Source organism: Acomys russatus, chromosome 11, assembly GCF_903995435.1.
Source record: "Acomys russatus chromosome 11, mAcoRus1.1, whole genome shotgun sequence".
Taxonomy (NCBI): domain Eukaryota; kingdom Metazoa; phylum Chordata; class Mammalia; order Rodentia; family Muridae; genus Acomys; species Acomys russatus.
In genome coordinates this window covers 58,368,756-58,381,998 of record NC_067147.1, presented here as the reverse complement: position 1 = coordinate 58,381,998, position 13,243 = coordinate 58,368,756, and the positions used below count along the sequence as shown (strand labels likewise).

At 50.8% G+C, this 13,243-nt stretch overlaps 1 protein-coding gene across 1 annotated transcript in view; it reads left to right on the top strand.

Annotated features, from left to right (window-relative positions):
• Positions 1-13,243, top strand: part of Pnpla1 (patatin like phospholipase domain containing 1) — a 38,526-nt gene that overhangs the window by 8,125 nt on the left and 17,158 nt on the right. Inside the window, exon 2 of the mRNA XM_051152510.1 lies at positions 12,509-12,741. Within this exon, the coding sequence (XP_051008467.1) occupies positions 12,509-12,741 (233 nt within the window). The remainder of the gene's footprint in view (positions 1-12,508; positions 12,742-13,243) is intronic.

Below are 13,243 nucleotides of genomic sequence, written 5' to 3'. Positions count from 1 at the left end.
TTTAACGTAAAAGGCCACAGGTAATGTGTGTGCTAATTTGCATCTGGCTTCTTGCCCTCAGCATGATGTTATCAAGGGTCACAGGGTGTAGTATGGACCAGTCGGTGCTCCATTCCTTTTTTATGGTTGAATAATATTCTACTGGGTGGATATACCACATCTACTTATTCATTCTTTTGATGACGAACATCTGGGTTGTTTTTACTTTGAACTGCTATTAATAGTGCTTTTGGGAGCATCCCTGTCCATTAAAAATATATATAATATTTTAACGTGGAAAAAGATTGAGCACATGATTCAGGATGACTTTGCAAACCCTTACTCACATCCCCGTTTTTTAGTTGCAACAATTGCTTTGTTACTGTAGAAGGCTTTAAAAAAAAATAACACTCAGTGCTGGGGATGTGTGGCTCAAGTGGAAGACTGTGTGGCAGGCCGGAAGTGAGTTTGATGGCCCACAGTACATAAGCCAAGCACCCAGCCTTGCAGCCCCTTCACCTGCTCTCACTGCACAGCAGCAGAGCAGAGAAGCTCCCAGGAAGGGTCCGATCAGGATCACAGCTTTGGAAACGCTGAGAACAGGAGCTAAGGGATTGCGGGCAGTCCCGGTGACTCACTCCAGGGCTCATTGTGGCCTTTCTGGGTGGGGTTTAGCAAGGAAGGAAAGGCTCCAGACCAAAGCTAGTCTGACCCCAGGTTACCCTCTCTCTCCCAAATATTATCTGGCCAGGGTGTGACCATTCTGGACCTCAGTTTACCTGCTGTACCATGGAAGAGACACTGGCCTCCCTGTTGGCTCGGAGTCCAACCCAAGCCTTCTGCAAACCCAGGAGGCTGTTGGGAGAGCTGTATTGACTGGGGGCAGCCCTCTACCTCTACAGCGCACGTTCTAGGTCCCCTAAGGTCTGTGGGGCATTCTCTATAGACCCTAAGCCCAGTCGCAAGACTCCACAAGTGTTATCAAGGTGTGCACAGGTGTTGTCCTGTGCCATGTAAGTCCACATTCCATCTAGTCAGAAGGGGATGCAGACACACCTCTTCCCTCTGAGGTGGGACTTGGAGGTGACACACATCTTATTAGCCCTCGTCCATGGATCAGAACTTAGTCACATAGCCTCACGTGGTAGCAAAGGAGTCTGGGAAATGCAAGCTTGCTTTCAGGAGGTCCCACATGCAGCCAAGGAATGGAGAGCCAATTGCTGAGTAAAGAGGGGAGGGCGGGGCCTGGAGAGATGGCTCAGCGGTTAAGAGCACTGTCTACTCTTCCAAAGGACCTGGGTTCAATTCCCAGCACCCACATGGCAGCTCACAACTGTCTGTAACTCCAGTTCCAATAGACCTGACACCCTCACACCAATGCACATAAAAAAAAAAAATAAAAAAAAAAAAAGAGGGGAGGGCGAGACTAATCTCAGGCAAGGACTGTTAACGGGTTTTTGTCTACAGTATGTGAGACCCTAAGTCCAGCCTCAGCACCACCAAAAAGAAAAGGGAAACTGTCCCCTGCCTGAGACCAAGTTGGAGACTAGAGAGCCAAAGCTGTGTTGCTGGGGCGGGACGTCTGTGGTGCCCTGGGCTTGCAAGAGGCCTGGGCAGAGCTTGCTCTGAGCCCCCCTGCCTAGGCTGCCAGGGCTCTCCTGTTCTTAGCAGAAATGAGTAATTATCATGGCTGAGAGTGAGGGCAGAACAAAGATGGGCAGGAGGACTGACCTCGCTCTGCCGAGGAGCCTGACTGAAGAGAGAGATTCATGGCTGAAGGGGGCTGGGAGGCAACTTGCAGGTGCCTGGCCACATGCACAACCCAACATGAAAGTGGGGTGAGGTGTCCGCGGTTCTGGCTTCGTCTTATGGGCTTTCAGTCATCCAGGAAGGGTATGGACAGGGCCAGGGTAGAATTCTACCTTGGTACACGACCTCCAAAGATGACAGCGAGGGGGTCAGGGCAGTGCTGACTCTGAGGTATTGGATGAGTCTCCAGAGAACTTTCTAGACATATTTATTCCCTCTGTGGTAGTTCAGCATGATCCATAAGGCTATGGATGTAATTGTGAGAACATGCCTGAATTCATGGGGAGGGGTGCACATGGGTGGGGAGACATCCAAAACTGTGTCCAAAGCAAGGAAAAGGGTCTGTGACAGATGGATAAAATTCCAGGTTAGGGACCCATTCCCATGGTGACTGGCGTAAGACTATCTGACTTTTGTTTGGTTGTTTTTGAGATTGGAGTTATGTAGTTTCCAGCCTCAAATTCACTAGGTAGCCCAGGCTGCCCTTAAACTCATGACAATCCTGCTGCATCAGTTTCTTTCTTTCTTTCTTTTAAGATTTATTTATTTACTTATTATGTATACAGTGCTCTGCCTGCATGTACACCTGCAGCCAGGAGAGGGCACCAGATCACATTACAGATGGCTGTGAGCCACCATGTGGTTGCTGGGAATTGAACTCAGGACCTCTGGAAGATCAGTCAGTGCTCTTAACCGCTGAGCCATCTCTCCAGCCCCCTGCATCAGTTTCTTGAGTCGGGTTACAAGTATGATACATCACACAACACTTCAGTGTAAGCTTAAAAAATTGGTAGTAAGCAGGATTTTTTCCCCCCAGAGCTGAGGACCGAACCCAGGGCCTTGCACTTGCTAGGCAAGGGCTCTACCACTGAGCTAAATCCCCAACCCCAGGATTTTTTTTTTTAATTGTGTGCATGCATGTGTGTGTATGTATCAGAGGACAGCTTGTGGGTGTCACTTCTCTCCTTTCAGGGCTCTGGGTCTTGGGGATCCAATACCCACCACCAGGCTTAGTGGCAGGTGGCTTTGCTAATCCCAGCTAAGCTTTTAAACTCAGTTTCCCAGAATACTGTGAGGGTCAGAGAAGGGTCTGCATGGAGGAATGTTACTGCCTGTGGAACATGGCTGTTGTTTCACTGTGTCATAAGCACTATACAGGTCAGAGCTCTTTTGCGTTTGGCTGAGTGCATCCAGAGCAGCAGTAGAAGGTGTGAGTTTTCACAGAAGGTCAAATTCTGCTAATATACAGTGTGACATAGAATGTGTGCCCACCCACTTATCAATCTACTCATCCATCCATCCATCTACCTACCCACCCACTCATCCACCCACCCACGTATGCACCCACTCATCCACCCACCCACCTATGCACCCACCCATCTATCCACCCCACCCACCCATCCATCCACCACCACCCACCCTCAGCCATCCCCCATCCAGCCATCCACCCACCCACCCATCCACCCACCCACCCACCCACCCATCCATCCACCCATCCAGCCATCCACCCACCCACCCACCCATCCATCCATCCATCCACCCACCCACCCACCCACCCACCCACCCATCCATCCATCCATCCATCCACCCACCCACCCATCCATCCATCCATCCACCCACCCACCCACCCACTCATCCACCCACCCACGTATGCACCCACTCATCCACCCACCCACGTATGCACCCACCCATCTATCCACCCACCCACCCATCCATCCACCCACCCAGCCATCCACCCATCCAGCCATCCACCCACCCACCCATCCATCCATCCATCCACCCACCCACCCACCCATCCATCCACCCATCCAGCCACCCACCCATCCATCCATCCATCCATCCACCCATCCAGCCACTTACCCACCCACAACTTTATCCATCCATCTTCCACCCAGCCAGCCACTTACACATCCGCCCATTTACTCAGCTTCAACCTTATCCTGGGCTATATAAACAGACAAATGTCGTCTGGGCTAGCATTTGTGTGTGAGGGGCTGCCTGTCAGTGTGTAGGAGTGCAGGTGCATATGCATTTGTGTGCACCTGTGGGGGTTGTGTGTCAGAAATCAACCTCAGACCTGTCTACCAGTTTTTGGTTTGTTTGTTAGTTTTTTCAGTATTTCACACAGAAAACTGGGGCTCTCCAGTTAAGCTAGGCTGGCTGGCAAAGGGGCCCCAGGTACCTAGCTGGCTCCCTGACCCCAGCGCTGGGGTTACAAGTGCAGATCAGTACACTCAGCTTTCGCATGGGATCTGGGGGCCAAACATGGGATCTCATGCCTTCCTAACAAGCATTTTACTCCCTGAGACAAGGTTTCTCTGTGAAGCCTTGGCTGTCCTGGACTCACTTTGTAGATCTGGCTGGCCTCGAACTCACAGTGATCCGCCTCCCTCCACCTCCTGAGTGCGGGGATTAGAGGCGTGCACTACCATGCCTGGCTGACCCAGACTCTTAGAACTATCCATTTCCAGGAATTTCATGGGGTTTCCTGCCTAAGATGGGGCCAGGCAGTATCACAGGATTCAAGACCCATCTGGTTTCAGCTGTTAACAGTCGTGCATTTAGTTGTTTTACATAGTTGATTTCCACTTTAGATTTGCCTGGTACAAAGCCTTCTCAGGCTGAAAACTGGCCATACCAGAGGAGAGGGTCCCCACGGGCTTTCCACCAGTGACAGGGTAACTTTAAGGCAAAGTGCTTTTCTCAGTGCCTTTGCAGTGTGTGATGCATAAACCAGGGTCAGGGCCCTAGGGTCTAGCTGTCAATGTGAAGATAAACAGACTATAGGTGGAAAAGCCTGTTTGGGTGGACCACTCTCATTAAGATAATAATAACATTTATTATTAGAATGTGGTTAGGTAGTCAAGATAGACCCTCGGGAAAACACAGCTGGGATTTCAGCCTACAATTTGGAGCCAGACAGGAGCCTAAGGCTTGCTGGGATTCCGAGCCTTACCTGGGCTTCCCTGGGAATCTGCTCACTCAGGCCTCCCCAGAGGCCACCTCGCCTCAGCTTCCCCTGAGCAGTCATCTCAATACAGGGGAGAGCTGGCTGGCCAACTGTGATTGGCTAGGCTGGAGGCTGTTGCTAGGTTACCAGCCCACTGAGACCAGGGGTGGGTGTGGGTGTGTGTGTGTGTGTGCATGTGTGTGTGAGCGCGCGCGCGTGTGCGCAGCCCCGGCTTCCTTCCCAGATTCATCCCACACAGCAGGCCTAATTCTTGCACACCCAGGAGCAGGATCCAGCTACTCACGGGATCCAGGGCACCTCCATCTCTGTGTGGGGAAGGGAAGACAGGCCTGCACTTTAACCCTCTGAGTCATCTTGGGTAGCTCTTTGTCTCCTTGAGCCTCAGTGGCCCTTTTTGATTTCTGGAGTTGGCTAATTTGCTCATTATCTACATATATGCTGTGTTAATTAAGAACACTAAGGATTCTTATGCTCGCTTTGTTCTTGGGAAAGGAGTAAATATTTCCAACTTAATTAAATGACATATAGAGCCGGGCGTGGTGGCGCATGCCCTGTAATCCCAGCACTCGGGAGGTAGAGGCAGGCGGATCGCTGTGAGTTTGAGGGCAGCCTGGTCTACAAAGTGAGTCCAGGACAGCCAAGGCTACACAGAGAGACCCTATCTCAAAAAGCCAAAAATAAATAAATAAATAAATAAATGACGTACATGTGTATCATGTTATCTCTCTCTCTCTTTTTAAAATTTTTTTTCGAGACAGAGTCTCTCTGTGTTAGCCTTGTCCACTATGCCCAGCTCCTAAAGCAGGCATTTTTACCCACATTAAAAATATACAACAAAGCCAGGCGTGGTGACGCACACCTTTAATCCCAGCACTTGGGAGGCAGAGGCAGGTGGATCACTGTGAGTTCGAGGCCAGCCTGGTCTACAATGGGAGTCCAGGACAGCCAGGGCTACACAGAAAGACCCTGTCTCGAAAAAAAAACCAATGTGTGTATGTGTGCACGTGTGTGCGTGCGTGCGTGCATGTGTTTACATGTGTGTGAATTACTCCTCTCCACCTTGTGAGTCCCAGGAATAGAACCCAGGCTTGGTAGCAAATGTCTGTACCCACTGAGCCATCTTGCTGGACCGGCTTTTCCTGTATTTTGTAGATGATAGAACTGAGGTTGGATACAGGTACTCAGCTAGCTAGCCAGTGATGCCCCAGAGGCCTTCTGTGACCCTGAGATTTGAAGCAAACCTGCCTAGCTTTGCAGTTTGTGTAAGTGGTCCCAGAAGATGATGAAACTCCCTGAGTTTCTGAAACTGGGTGCTGTGGCTTCCCAGTACCCTGCAGAGACTTCCCACCTCAGCATCTGTTGCCTCCATTTCCCACTGGACTTCCTTGCTCTGAAGTCCTTTGACGCCTGAGTTGGCCACACTGGTCCATACAGTTGGGAGATACAGGAAGGAGGCTTGGGGGCTGGAGGTCATTCCTGGACATATAGTAAGTTTAGGGCTGGAGAGATGGCTCAGAGGTTAAGAGCACTGGCTGCTCTTCTAGAGAGAGGTCCTGAGTTCAATTCTCAGCAACCACACGGTGGCTCCCAACCATCTGTAATGAGGTCTGGTGCCCTCTTCTGGTGTACAGGTGTACATGCAGGCAGAGCCCTGTATACATAATAAATAAATACATCTTCAAAAAAAGAAAAGAAAAAATATAGTAGGTTTGAGGCCAGCCTGGGCTACATGAGGCTGTATGTCATGACCGATCGTGTCACCTGTCCCTGTGTGACCTCACTGCCAGGCTCTCGCTGTGGAGCTGAGCAGCAGCTCCCTTTCCCTCAGCCGTTGCTAAGCAAACACAAGCATTCACCACTGTCCTAGAGACAGGCTGGTTGGCAGAACATTGGCCCTGAAGGATTCCCAGTCTTTCCTGAGGGCTTGCAGATACGGCATCCTGACAGGCCACTGAGGAGAGAGGGGAGTCTTCATAACCCTCCCCCAGAGAACTGCTGCCTCTGAACAGAAGTATATACAGCTAGCGTGGGCTGAGTGGGGGCAGTCACCCAGTTTCTGGAGTTTCCTGGCCAGGACACACTGAGCCCACTACTTTCAGCCCCCATGTGGCTGAGGTTGGTGTCAAAACCGAGCCGAAGGAGCCTGGAGATTGTCACTACGTGTAGCGTAGAAGGAAGTTTTGGCTCACAGTTTGAGAGTGCCGTGCACTGTGACAGGGTTGTCACCGGTGGTAGGAGCTTGAAACTGGCTGGTAAGGGAGCAGAGAGTGAGGCTGGCAGCTCAGCCCCCTTCCTCCTCAGTCAGCCCAGGACCCCAGCACATGCAGTGGTGCTCCCCCCACTTGTTCTCTCTCCAGCTAACTCCATCTAGAATGCCCCTGACACATGTGCCCAGAGGCTTGTCTCTTAAGCGACCCTAGATCCTTTCCAGTTGATGACAGTAACCACCACAGAGGCTGCTGGATGGGAGAAAGTGCTGGAAAGTCCTAGACATGTAACGAAGCGAAGGCTCCGAACCCTGCAGTAGCCATGTTTGATCCATTCTTTCTTGCTCTCTCTCCCTCTGTAGCTCTTTCTCCCTCTTGCTTCTCCCATGCCTGAGGCAGGGTCTCACTGTGTGAACACGGCTGGAGAACTCCCTATGTGGGCCGGATGCACTGTGAACTTGAGGCAATCCTTCTGCCTCTACCTCTTGGGCTCTGGGGTAACTGGTATGAACTATCACACCTACTGATTGTCCACCAAAGGACATTTGTCTGACCTGGCTACTTATCCATCTCCTCCCCACCACCAGAAAAAGATAGGAAGAAAGTGAGAGGGGAGGGAGAGGCAACCAGGGACCCTAAGGAAACACGCATACGCGTGCATGCACACACACTCACACATACTCACTCTCACATGCACACACATACACACACTCACACATACTCACATAATAAATACACACACACACTCACACACACAGAAGCCAGGAGAGAAGCAATAAGAAGTAGAGAGATGAGACCTTTCAGTTTGTGCCCACATTAAGCATCAAGGAAGAATTTTAAACCAAACACCAAGCTGAGAGAAACCAGACGACCGCCCCCTCCCTCCCTCTCTGGCTGTGTCTGGGTGGTGAACAGCTGATTCCCAGACCGAACCATTTTCAGATGTAAGGACCCTGAAAATGTCAATACTATTTTCATCCTCTCTGCTGATGATCGTCCCTGTCCCTCCCCTCCCTGTCGGGTGGGTGAGCATCCACTGAGAATGAATTCTGTTCTTTCTTTGTTTTTTGTTTTTTTTGAGACAGACTTTCTCTGTATCCTTGGCTGTCCTGGACTAACTTTGTAAACCAGGTTGGCCTCAAACTCACATCAATCTGCCTGCCTCTGCCTCACGAGTGCTGGGATTAAAGGCGTGCGCCACCATGTTGGGCTACCAAAGCCACAGTTCAAATAAGCCTTCAGACTTGAAGCATGCATACCTTTGACCTCACATTCCGACGTCTAGGGACTTGTCCTAAGGAGAATAATCCAGGGCACAGGCAGAGGGTTCAGCATGGATTGTTCCTTCTGGTGTATATATATTTTAATTCATTTGTGGTTTATGTTTATGAGGGTTTGCCAGCATGTCTATGCACCCTGTGTGTGCAGTCCCCACAGTTGCCAGAAGAGGGTGCTGGATGCCCTGAAACCGGCATGGTTAGAGATGGTTGAGAGTCACTTTGTGGGTGCTAGAAATTGAACCTGGGTCCTCTAGAACGACAGCCAATGCTCTTCACTGCTGAGCCATCTCTTCAGTCCTGTATCAAGCTATTCTTTAAAATTATGTGTGCTATCTGGTTAAAGGCTATTTTTATTTATCTTTTATGATACAGTACTCTTCCAGGGGGTATGCCTGCCCGTCAGCAGACGGCCTGGCACCAGATCTCATTATAGATGGTTGTGAGCCACCATGTGGTTGCTGGGAATTGAACTGAGGACCTTTGGAAGAGCGGCCAGTGCTCTTAACCTCTGAGCCATCTCTCTAGCTCTTAAAGGCTATTTTAAAAAAGATACTATAAATTGACATTTAGACTGGGCAGTGGTAAGGCCATGCCTTTAATCCCAGCACTAGGAAAGCAGAGGCAGGCAGATCTTTGAGTTTTGTATTTGAGGCCAGCCTGGTCTACAGAGCGAGTTCTGGGACAGCTAAGGCTGCACAGAGAAACCCTGTCTTGAAAAACAAAAACACAAACATAAACGAACAAACAATAAAACAAAAAATAAACTAGCATTTAGACAGACATAGTGACACATGTTTATAATCCCAGCACTCAAGAGATAGAGGCAAGAGGATCAAGAGTCCAAAGCCATCATCCACTACACAGTGAGTTCAAAGCCAGCCTGGAATACATGAAACCCTTGGTCAAAAACAAAAGGAAACAAACATAGGGACCAATGACAGGGCTCAGTGGGTAAAGGTCTTGCTACGAAATCTGACAACTGAGGTCAAGTCCTGGAACTCACATGGCGAAAGGGGAGAACTGATTCCAGTAAGTTGTCCTCTCCTCAAGCTGTCTGTCTCACACACACACACACACCAGGCCTAGGGGAATGGTTCCGGGGTAGAGAGCTGGCTATGTAAGCACATGGACCCAGGCTCAGGTCCCCAGGAGCAGCATTAAAAGCTGACCGCAGTGGGGTGAGCTTGTGACCCAGAACTGGGGTGGGGGTTGGGCAAAGAGCAAGGGCCAGGGCCTGGGTGGCCAGCTGGTCAGGTGGAAACCATGAGCTCTAGGTTCAGTGACAGACCATGGCCTCGGCATGCACGCGTGAAGGGAAGTGTGTACACACACACACCAAAATAGTAAAAAAACTAGGTATTTATTGCCAAAGGCATATAATATATTAGGTTTAAAGTAAGTTACAAGTGTAGACTTCTTTCTGTTTTTCTGCATTTCTGTTTTTGTTTTGTTTTCTTTTTGTTTGTTTGTTTGTTTGGGTATTTTTTAGTCAGGGCCTATGTAGCCCAGGCTATCCTCAAATTCTTTTTTTTTTAAATATATTTATTTCTTATGTATACAGTGCTCTGCCTGCATGTACACCTGCACACCAGAAGAGGGCACCAGATATCATTATAGATGGTTGTGAGCCACCAAGTGGTTGCTGGGAATTGAACTCAGGACCTTTGGAAGAACAGACAGGGCTCTTAACCTCTGAGCCATCTCTCCAGCCCTATCCTCAAATTCTTGATCCTCCTGCCTCCACCTCCTGAGTACTGAGGCCACAGTAGACTTGTGCCTATGCACTTGCTTGTATCTGATTGGTTTGACATTCACCCCCCCCCCCCACATGAAGAAGAATGCTCCCAGTTGGGTGCTCCCTGTGGAGTGCTCCCCATAGGTGCTCTCTGTGACAGAAGCACGCTTTCCTGCATCACCCCCAGGCACTGCCAGTGACTCTCCAGGCCCACAGAGCAGGCTGAAGCGGGGCTGAGGGGGAGTCGGTGGGGCTGGAGAGATGGCTCAGCAGTTAAAAGCATTGGCTACCCTTCCAGTTGACCTAGATCCATTCCCAGGGCCCACTTGGCTGCTCACAACCACCTGTTACTCCAGTTCCGGGGTGTCCATCACCCCTCTGACCTCTGTGGGAATCGGCAAATGCATGGCGCCCATGACTCCTGCGGGCATGTGTATATGTACATAATAAACAGTTTTTAAACAGCTCATCTGATGGGGACACAACTGTGTCATCCCAGCTCTGGGAAGGTGGGCAAGCAGGAGCTCCAGGTCGTTCTTGGCTACATAGTGAGTTTAAGGCCAGCCTGGGCTATGTGAAAGCAATTCTGAACAGCACATGACTCCATTCTAACTTGCCTTCTGGGTGAGGCTTCTGTTCAGTGACCTGAAACCTTGGTGGCCGCCTGCTAGGTTGCTTTACAACCTGCCAGCTGGCCACCACCCTCCCTAGAGGGAAGGTGCTGATTGTTCATGCCTACACGTGTGGTTAAGGCTGAAATCAGTAAAACTGCCAGGCTTCCTGCTACCAGGAAGGAGTGGGGAAAGGTGTTCACACCAAAGTACGGGGTTCCTACTACTTAATGCAGGTGTGATCTGGGTGTGAGTGAGGGATGGCTTGGAGTCAGAAGACAAAAAAAAACAGCAAACCAACATTGTCAGACTGTGACTTCAGGCGAGACACTTTTCTCTGCCTCAGTTTCCCTTTCTGTATGCTGGTGCTCCAGCTATCGTAGAGCGGTCTCCAGGATTAGACCAGTAAGGTACAATCTGTGAACTATACAATGTGACAGGAATGGGCAGTCCTTTTGTGTCTAAATTGTGTGTGACTTTAGGCAGAGCGGTTACCTTGGCTGTGTCTGCTATGGAGTGATTGCAAGGCACTCCCTCCCCGCTTGGAAAGGCTCAGCCCTGCCCACCCATGTACAGATCTTGTTGATAAGCGCTCTGACAGAGGCGCTTATGCAACCTCGCTGGCTGGCCGCCTCCCACTGCAGAGAGCTCATGACTGCACCCATCCCTGGTGCATGACACTGACTTGAACCAAAAATTTCCTTATGAGAGATTTGTTCAAGGACCGGTGGTGTGGCTCGATGGTCATGCCTGTGTGTAAAGCCCTGAGTTCAATCCCCAGCACCAAGAGAAGACAGTATTTGTGGGGCTGGAGAGATAATGTATTGGTTAAGAGCACTTGCTGCTCTTGCCGAGGACATAGCTCAGTTTCCAATGGTCACGTCACGGGGATCCCAGCTGCCTTTAGCTCCAGCTCCAGAGGACCCATGCCCTCTTCTAGTTTCTGTGGGCGCACACACACACACACACACACACACACACACACACACACGCATGCACATCACACACAAATAAAAATAAAATTTAAAAATCTGGGCTGTGCATGGTGGCACACGCCTTTAATCCCAGCACTCAGGAGGCAGAGGCAGGTGGATCTCTGTGAGTTCGAGGCCAGCCTGGTCTACAAAGTGAGTCCAGGACAGCCAGGGCTACACAGAGAAACCCTGTCTCAAAAAGCCAACAATAACAAAAAGCTTTCAATCACATCTGTGTTTGTATAGGAATCTCATACAGGACTCTCAAACACAGCCTGGTGGCAGACCTCAGGGGTAGGGACAGAAGCTGGGGGAGCTGTTTTGCAGGGAGGTGTTTTTGTTTTTGTTTTTTGTTTTTCAAGACAAGGTCTCTCTGTGTTAGCCTTGGCTGGCCTGGACTCACAGCCATCTGCCTGCGTCTGCCTCTTGAGTGCTGGGATTCAAGAGGAAGTATCTTTTAGCTATCGAAAGTTTGTCACGTGGTCACACATGGTTAAGAAACAGGTCACCGGGTGGTGGTGCACGTCTTAATCCCAGCACTCGGGAGGCAGAGTCAGGAAGATCTCTGTGAGTTCGAGGCCAGCCTGGTCTACAAAGCGAGTCCAGGACAGCCAGCCAGGGCTACACAGAGAAACCCTGCCTTGAAAAACAAACCACAAAACAAACAAAAAGAAAAGCAGGACCCCTTTGTCACATACTGATCCTGGTGTCCGAGTCGCCTAGCTGTGGGAGTATCTGGGACTTCCTCCTTTACGGTCTGGTTCCGACCCATCCACAGTGGCAGGCTCATTCCTGAGGCCCCCCAGGCTTCTGGATCCAAGGCGGCCTCAGTGTGAGCTGTGGATGAAGTGGTTAGCAGCACTGAGCACCCCCCTCACCCCCCCCCCATTCCTGCACTGCTGCTGCCGCTGACGGTGTGTCTCCCCTCTTCTCCCTCCACAGAGGAGTACCTCCGAGTGCTGAATATGGGCCTGGCCGAGGTGAAGAAGTTCTTCCTGGGACCTCTGTCCCCATCCTGTAAGATGGTACAGATGATGAGACAGTTTCTGTACAATGTGCTCCCTGAGGACTCCTACAAGTCCGCCACCGGGAAGCTGCACGTGAGCCTCACCCGAGTCACGGATGGCGAGAACGTGGTGGTTTCCGAGTACACATCCAAGGAAGAGCTCATCGAGGCAAGGCCCTGGCTGTGCCGCCACGTGGGGGAACCGGAATAGGCCAGTCCAGCTCGCCCCCAGCCTCTTTCCTTCTTCCCTTCCTTCGTGCCTGAGTCTGGGCCAGGAGTAGTTCCACCAGAGGTGACAGAAAGAGGCCCACAACCTGCCAGACCCAGTCACCGGCCGGGTGCCTTCCGTATTGGGCCCCTTTCTTCAGCCTTCACCTTGCAGGGGGCCTCTGGGCTGAATCTGGTGCTCCCTTGAAACCTAGAGGTGGCCCCGAGTCCAGGACCCAGTGTACCCCCACTTTTTAGAAAGTATAAGGAACAGCACCCAGGCCGCCCCCTCTGTCCCAGTGAGCCTCCCTAAAAGATTGAAGTATTCGGCTGGGGCTGTAGCTCGGTTGACTGCCTGCCTAGCTCTCTCAAGGCCCTGGGTTCCATCCCCAGCATTGTAAGCAGAGGTGATCCGAAGTTCAAGGTCGCCTACCACTTAGCAAGTCTGAGGCCAGCCTGAGTTA